Genomic DNA, 8,605 nt, shown 5'->3' with positions numbered 1-8,605 from the left:
ATTTTAATTTCATTCTTGTGGAACACATCAAGGGTTAACAAAGTTTGTAACATCAGTTTTGAATAATTTGAGGGATGTAGTTTCTAAAATGGGGGGTTTATAACTGAATTGGTGCTTAAAAAATGGTTTTGGAAATTTTGGTGACATTTTTAAAAAATTGCTTCTAAAATTTGAAGCCTTCTAACGTCATAAAAAGTAAAATTACATTTACAAATTGATGGTAAAGAGAAGAAGAAGTTCTGCATCGGCGCAAATCCACCAGTGTGACCAGTCTTAATAGATTATTTTAGTTTTTAATTGGAAACAACGCGTTTCGGGGATGAAACACTCCCCTTCATCAGGTTACATATAACCTGATGAAGGGGAGTGTTTCATCCCCGAAACGCGTTGTTTCCAATTAAAAACTAAAATAATCTATTAAGACTGGTCACACTGGTGGATTTGCGCCGATGCAGAACTTCTTCTTCTCTTTACCTACGAATTCTTTTGGAGGGACTGGACATCCCAGCCAAAAGATCCCAAAAATCTGCGGCTGCAACCCTGGTTCAAATGGTCTTATTTCTATCAAGTATACAGTAGTGTTGAGTTTGGATATTTCTCACCCTGATATCCCTATTTGGTGCTTTGAACATACTACCCTATTGTGCGCTCTTTTTTTTCTCTTTTTTCCCTTGTTTCCGAGGGAAATTTAGAGTTGTCCGTGCTTCATATTTACAAATTGATGTCAACATAAAGTAGACATATGGGGAATGTTGATTGGTAACTATTTTATGACGTATTGCTATCTGTCTTAAGAGTAGAGAAATTTAGAAAATTGTGAATTTTTTAAAATTTGTGGTAAATTTGGGATTTTTCATAAATAATGGTGTAATATATTGACTCAAATTTTTGACTGTCATGAAGTACAATGTGTGACGAGAAAACTCAGAACGGCTTGGATAAGTAAATGCTTTCCAAAGTAATCAGCACATAAAGTGACACATGTCTGATTTGCAAAAATCGGCCTGGTATTTAAGGTGAAAAGTGGCTCGGTACTGAAAGCTTGCGATTGTGTCATCTTTTCAGTTAGCCATTAAGAGGAATCAACCGCTGAGGAATATAATATTTTTCTTCTATTTACTGGCCAGCAAAGTACAAATATTTTTTCATAATATCACAGTTAGGGCTTGTTCACACAAAACTTTTTTTTGCGTTCTGTATACAGGCCATTTTTTGTGTTCCATATATGGTCCGTATACGGAACCATTTATTTCTATTCTATGGGTCCGCAAAAAAAAAACGGAATGTACTCATTGTGCATTCCATTTCCGTATGTCCGCATTTCCGTTCCGCTACATTTTGAGTCTTGTCCTATTATTGTCTCCGCAAATCATGTTCCGTGGCTCCATTCAAGTCAATGGGTCAGCAAAAAAATCGGAACACATACGGAAATGCATCCTCCGTATCCGTTCCGTTTTTGTGGAACCATCTATTGAAAATGTTATGCCCAGCCCTATTTTTTCTATGTAATTTCTGTATACTGTATATGCCATACAGAAAAACGGAACAGAAATGTAAACACAACGGAAACAAAAAAACGGAACAACGGATCCGTGAAAAACAGACCGCAAAACACTGAAAAAGCCATATGGTTGTGTGAACAAGCCCTTATGTGCCATTTATAATACTTGGTGTCTTCTTATGTGGCATGGGGGCTACAGATGTAACTGTTATCTCTGTGCCCTCTATAGCTGCCCCTGATCATACGATTGATATAGACAGACCAATTCAATACCTTTTGAAACCCCCACCTCCCTCTTTAAAAAATTTCTTTGTAATGTATGTCTGAAAACAAGAAATTTACTACTCAATATATTTTTTGTCTTAGTTTTGTCATATTCCACGACATTTTGAATAATAAAATTACACATCTAAGCTATGAAGAGGAACCATGGAGCATCAAAATGTTCTATACCCCATAACTGTGCTAGTCAAAGTCTACTGACATTAATACTGTCCCCACTGCTAGCACTCGAGTGCTGTAGGCATCCCTATTACTAGACCACCAGTGATGCTGACATTAACTCCTGCTGTAGACAACCAAAAACAATTGTATATAGCACCTGCCCTAGACCTCCTTGAAACTTGACATTAAGCCCATATTGTCAAAGAGAATCAGGGACACTGACATTGAACCTCTGACAGGCTCTTTCAGCAAATAACAGATTGCCGGAGCTCTCTGGATCCGGCATTCATGGAAGACGTCTGCTTGGCCCATTGACTATAATGGGGACTAGCAGAAATCTGTCTGCTACCTGGCAAATATGTATACTGAGAATCGACCGGACTAAAACTGCTGCATGCAGCGGTATTTGTCCGGCTGATTCTCTGCATGTTTGCCTCCTTGTGCCCAGATCTCCACCAGTCCCCATTATAGTCGCATATTCGGGTAGCTTTCGGCAATGCCGGATCCAGAGAACTCTCAAACACTAGTGTGAAACTAGCCTTACACTACCAAGTAAGTTGGCATTGCCCTTTAAGTACTTAGACCACCAGGGAAGCTGCCTCTTAGTTATCCAAGTCCAGTAGGGGTATTTGTATTACAGCCTTTGACTATCCTAGACTAAATCAACATTGAGTCTATCCTAGACTTTATCACACTGTTTTTTTATCTGGCTGGTATTTTTTGGTTGTAATGGAGCCAACCTGAGCAACCAGTTGGGTTGGTGCACTTTTAACCACTGCATTCCTGTTACTACATCCAACCTATAATGAGACAGGGATGTATGATAAATATTTTTGAAATTAAGATATATACTTTAACCTACTTTTTCTAAGGTGTATTCATTTTCTGATGGTGGATTTTTTTTGCTGTGAATTTACCCAAGTTGTAAATACAATAGTCCTTGACAAGCTATATCCTACTGGAGTGGCAAGGTAAGATAGTCCTTCAGGTAACTAGTCCTTTCCTAGAACCGTACCACCCCTTCCCCCAGATCATATTGTAATACATGAGGTAAGTAGTTCCCAAATTTGTAGCTGTGTTTCCAAATGGCTGTCAAACTGAATTCTGAAAAATCTATCTACCCACGGTATCTATCATAACTAGTTTATTGTGTGCTACTCAGAATTCCTTATCATTTGACATGGAGATAGCTGATACTGAGCTTAGTATAAAGTGTTGCTTGGCCTTTCACAAGAATGCATATCTTTCTTTAAAATCCCTCCCGAATAGCTTATTATTAGAAAAAAGGAATGTTTATCTCAATTGTAGAGATTAAATATTCTGTCTCCCCGGAGTGATGTCACCAAACACTGCCTAATCCTATAAAATTCTTGGTGTGAATAACACTAATACTATTGAGCTTCCTTCACAACAGCATAGACAATGGAGTATAGGACTGCAAGCTTGTGGTTGTTTTGTCTGACTTTGGGGTTCTCAAGAGCCATTGATGTGATAACAGGCAAGTATATCAAAGTCTTTAATATACCTACTAATGCACATTACAGTTTTTCTCCTTTGTGTCTCTGTATGCAGAACTCTCATCTTAACAGTATGATTATATATAGTAAACTTGGACTGTCCTAATATATTAACAGTTCTAACAATTTGTGACTCAACAGGTCGAATCCGTAATCATGGTCACTATGTCTGCAGTACCTGGGGGAACTACCATTTTAAGACTTTTGATGGTGGTTTTTACCAGTTTCCTGGCGTCTGCAGCTACAACTTGGCCTCTCATTGCCAAGACTCCTATCAAGAATTCTCTGTCCATATTCACCGGTCATTGGTCAATGGTCATCCGTTTATAGACAAGATCACCATCACCATCAAAGATGTAACTCTTCAGATTAAGAGTAACTTAGTGGTGGTGAATGGAGCTATGTGAGTCAAAGTTTATAATGTTCACATCTTTCATGTGTTTAGTTGGTTGGTTGTTTGGGTTTTTGATTCCATTTTCTTTATTAAACCTTTTATGGAGGAGGGTTCATACCATGGGTTAACGAAAATTGGAAGTGGTAGTGGAAGCAAAAACAGAGGGGCTCTATCATACCTCTTCCATTGTGGATTTCAAGTTAATATTTTTGCGAGGAGATGCTGAGAGACACAATGAACTGTACACTGACACATTTCTGGTTCAAGTTGAAGTAGGATGCTAAATATGCATATGAGTGTGTATATAGTCACACATGTGAGTCCATGTTGAGGCTCCTTAGGTACTCTATTTGGCACCATATCACACCTCTGTAGAATGCCTCCAGAATTTAATTCAGAGGAGCATATTTTAATTTTTTTTCTGGAATTCTGTATGGAGGAACATTGTAGGCACATAGAAGTTTATAGACACCACAAAATTGATTTTCTGTATATCACATGGATCGATAATGCAATATATGAACCTTACCTCACCAATCTATTGGATATCCCTTATTCAGTCGATAGGAGATAACTTTCAAGATTGGCAAAACCGCAAAGGTTACGTCTACACATTCAGGTTCCTGGATGCAGTTTTCGAAGTCAAAATCAGGAGTGAATCATAAAAGGAGAGAAAGTGTATATGACAGATACTACTCCTCTTTTTTGTAATTCACTTCTGATTTTGGCATTCAAAAGTGAATGAGAAAACCTGACCAAGCTATATATGGAACTATTGTAGCACAATTGCATTTATTCTAGAAATAAATACTATATGTTCATCTGCTTGACTGTTCTTAGGGTGTCAATACATGTAGAGTAGCAGCTGTATACCTTGTTTTTGCAATGTGGTTCTTCGGCATGTGGCTTGTATCGGTGAAACACATTATAACCATGAACTTTGCCTTTCCAAAATTCTAGCAACTCATGGTAAAACCTTGTGTGGTCTTGTCATGAGAGTCTTGGCTTCACGTCACATTACCATACATGTACAGGCACCTTTATGCCCACACTATTGGATGTTCTTCATTTCTTCCATTCTTCTAGCCCCAACTGTGTAACATAATTGACTTTCTTAGTAACCTATTAGTTTGCTAATATTAGGGAAATAGCCCTGTATTCACTTTTAATACAATGGCGTCTAAAGGCCAACAATCGAAGGGAATAAAGTTTGAAAGCCTAGAGCCTAAGATAGTGTCTGAAAATGATTATGAGATGGGATTTTTGGTCATAAAAATATTCATATACACACTAATAGCCAGCAGTGCTAGAGTCTGGACTGCCTAAAGAGTTAATTTATAGTGATGTTTTTGATAGGAGAACATTTACCGTAATTTTCCATAATCTTGAATACAACAGTTTTTGTAGTCTTGATCTGCATTCCTACAATAATTCAGTGATTAGATTTCATGATCTCTTAATTTCCCCATAAAGCTTCTTGATATGGGGCAACATTACACGGTTATTTGGCAAAGAATAATTTAATCGGTTTTATATTCTTAAAATAACTATTGTCTCAGGACACCTGAGAAGTTGCTGGAATTGTCCCATGCTTTTATTCCCCTTATCCTCTGGATTATTTTCCCCAGCATTGCATAGCAGCCCAATACTGTTCTCCTCATAGTGATGATCATGCAAAACATCTTGTACTCATGCATTCAAGGAAAATCAATTCTCAGATTTTCTTTTTAATATCTTATCTATAGATCTTAACTGCTAAATCGTCTTTTCCCAGAATTGTCATTGAGCTCGGGAACATATAGTTTTCCATGATTTGTCAGTATTTTCCTATAAAAGGTTGTTTAACTGCCGCCAGAACTCCCCATGCCAACACACATTGATTGACTGTATACACATATAATACTTGTCAACAGTCCACAATTATGGACTGTTCCAAATTTGTTGAGACAGTTCTGGCAGTCTCAGGCTGTCCCAGTCAGAAAATAGCCAGAGGTTACGTAAGCCTCTGCCATAAATGGGCAATTATTCTTATTGGAGTTGGGACGTTCCCATGACTAGACTTATATGACCCAAATTTACCAACAGCAGTGTTGGTAAGTATGTATAGTTCTGGCAGCATCTAAATACCTTTATTGCACTTTGGAGGGTTGACTTGCACTGTGACTGTGATGTTGTGTGCACGTATACTGTTTCTTATTGTTGAACTGCATTTATATGTCTATTGCAATATATCCTGTTAATTTGCACTGTTATTACACTATAGCTGCACTGCATTGTGGAAAGGGTTAATGCACAGCCAGCTAATACTTTCTACCTATGCAAAACTTTGGTGTAAAAAATTAAGACACATTGAGGGACATTTATTAAGCTAATTATGCCATTATTGTGGAGTAAAAAAGTCACACATTATGGTGTGTGCCATATGTGTGTTATAATTTGTGACTTTTTAGACTTCTCGCCAGTTTTCCAGGGCAGGGATTAGCGGAAGTAGGTGAGGCTTCGTGCCGCCTGCTGAGTTTACTATAACTTTTGCAAGAAAGTGGCATAAGTTATAGCTGAAGCCTACACCAGCCTGTAGCTGGCATAGAATTCAGTTTCTGGTGCACGGCTTCTGCCTCTTAATTAATTAGGCACCTCTCACACCAATGCAGGGAGATCAAGACTGGCGGATGGATATACCAGTCTTGATATATCTCCCCCACAAGTCTAAAGACTTGTTTATAACTGGAAAAACTGCTTATTCATTCCATTATACTTACATTGAAGGTCTATAAAAGTCTATGATAGAAATTGTAACAATGTTTTTGTTTAGGCTGTGTTTCTCCACTCCACCACTCGCACTAGAAGGTTCTAGATTAGCAGATCTGATTAATTCCCAGGGCCGTTTTGTTTAAAACAACTTTATTTTTAGATTCTGAACTTAAAAGGGGTTATCCCATGAAAAATATTTATGATCTATCCACAGGACAGGTGATTAAAGAGGACCTTTCATCTGTTTAACCCTAATCTAATTAGGGTCTTACCTTATAGGGCGGTCCCTACTGATGTCATCACACTTTTTTTTCCCCAAAGAGCTCCTCCCTGGCTGTGAGCGGTGCGATCTGATTGGATGCGCTCACAGCCAGGGAGAAGAGAAGCGCTCCAGTCTCCGCCTAATATAACCAAGTCAGCTAATTAGAATATAAGGCACTGGAATCAATGGGGAAAAAAATAAAAGTGTGATGACATCAGTGGGGGCTGCCCTAAAAGATAAGACCCTTATTATATTAGGGCTAAACAGATGAAAGGTCCTCTTTGATATGGGCTTATGTTGGTTCTGACCATTGGAACCCCAACAATACACGCGACAGTGCAAGTGTTCATTCCATTCACTTCTATGGGACTGATGGAGTGCTAAATGGAAGTGTACATTTCATGGTGGAACCCCTTTAAGAAGCATAACTTATGTATAAAACATCTTGAATTCACAGCTTAATGATTAATTTTCAGTGCCAGGACACCTTTCTACAAATTTGGTATTCTCATGCATGAAAACGATGGCTATTTTAAGATGTACACAAAGGTTGGCTTGACCCTCATGTGGAACAGAGAAGATGCTATCATGGTGAGCTATTATTAAGAAGTACCACCATTTATGAATAATTTGTCTCCAAAATGTCCTAACTAGAAATGAGCTAATTTAAGATGGCAAGATTTGTTTAGTCGTGTATAGAACCTAAAAGACAGTGGAGGCTGAAATGCTGAATATAGATCCTTATTTCAGCCTCGGTTGCTTCACATGTGGGAAGTACGGCTCTGTAATAGGAAATTCTCCAGTGGGCAAAATGCTGTAAAACAGAGTTTCACTAATCTGTAGTTCTCACTTGTGTCTACAGGGTTCTTGATACCAAATACATAATTTATGTGACAGTATCTTGTTTTGTTTCTAAGTGGCCTTTTATCTATTTTCTTTCAACGCTTCCAGGTATACTTGTCATTTCTAAAGAGCCAAATCCACTCATATCTCCAATACAGTCATGAAATGTCTGTCCAAAAATTTCACGCTTCCTATTGCAGGTAGAAGGTTTAGCCTTTTAAAGGTAATCAGCTACCTCTCTGTCAAACTGTTTGCCTCAGATCACCAAAAGAAAAACAGCATTTTAATCAGGTGAACCACAGCTACAGCGGATATAAAAAGTCTACACACCCCTGTTAAAATGTCAGGCTTCTGTGATGTAAAAAAATGAGACAAAGATGAATCATTTTAGAACTTTTTCCACCTTTAATGTGACCTATAAACTGTACCACTCAATTGAAAAACAAACTGAAATCTTTTAGGTGGAGGGAAGAAAAAATAAATAAAATAATGTGGTTGCATAAGTTATAACTTATAAATGGGGATGTAGCTGTGTTCAGAATTAAGCAATCACATTCAAAATCATGTTAAATAGGAGTCAGCATACACCTGCCATCATTTGAAGTGCCTCTGATTAACCCCAAATAAAGTTCAGCTGCTCCAGTTGGTCTTTCCTGAAATTTTCTTAGTCGCATCCCACAGCAAAAGCCATGGTCCACAGAGAGCTTCCAAAACATCAGAGGGATCTCATTGTTAAAAGGTATCAGTCAGGAGAAAGGTACAAAATCATTTCCAAGGCATTAGATATACCATGGAACACAGTGAAGACAGTCATCATCAAGTAGAGAAAATATGGCACAACAGTGACATTACTAAGAACTGGATGTCCCTCCAAAACTGATGAAAAGAAGAGA

General features: G+C 38.0%; 1 protein-coding gene across 1 annotated transcript in view; it reads left to right on the top strand.

Moving 5' to 3' along the window:
* Nucleotides 1–3,367: 3,367 nt before the first annotated feature.
* The window catches only part of LOC122920032 (mucin-2-like), an 89,379-nt gene continuing 84,141 nt past the window's right edge, over nt 3,368–8,605 (top strand). Inside the window, exons 1-3 of the mRNA XM_044269242.1 lie at nt 3,368–3,443; nt 3,604–3,865; nt 7,346–7,460. Of these exons, the coding sequence (XP_044125177.1) occupies nt 3,368–3,443; nt 3,604–3,865; nt 7,346–7,460 (453 nt within the window). The remainder of the gene's footprint in view (nt 3,444–3,603; nt 3,866–7,345; nt 7,461–8,605) is intronic.

This window comes from Bufo gargarizans, chromosome 10 (assembly GCF_014858855.1).
Source record: "Bufo gargarizans isolate SCDJY-AF-19 chromosome 10, ASM1485885v1, whole genome shotgun sequence".
In the NCBI taxonomy this organism is placed as follows: domain Eukaryota; kingdom Metazoa; phylum Chordata; class Amphibia; order Anura; family Bufonidae; genus Bufo; species Bufo gargarizans.
Note: the sequence above shows the minus strand (reverse complement) of the source record. Positions and strands in the feature narration are given on the sequence as shown.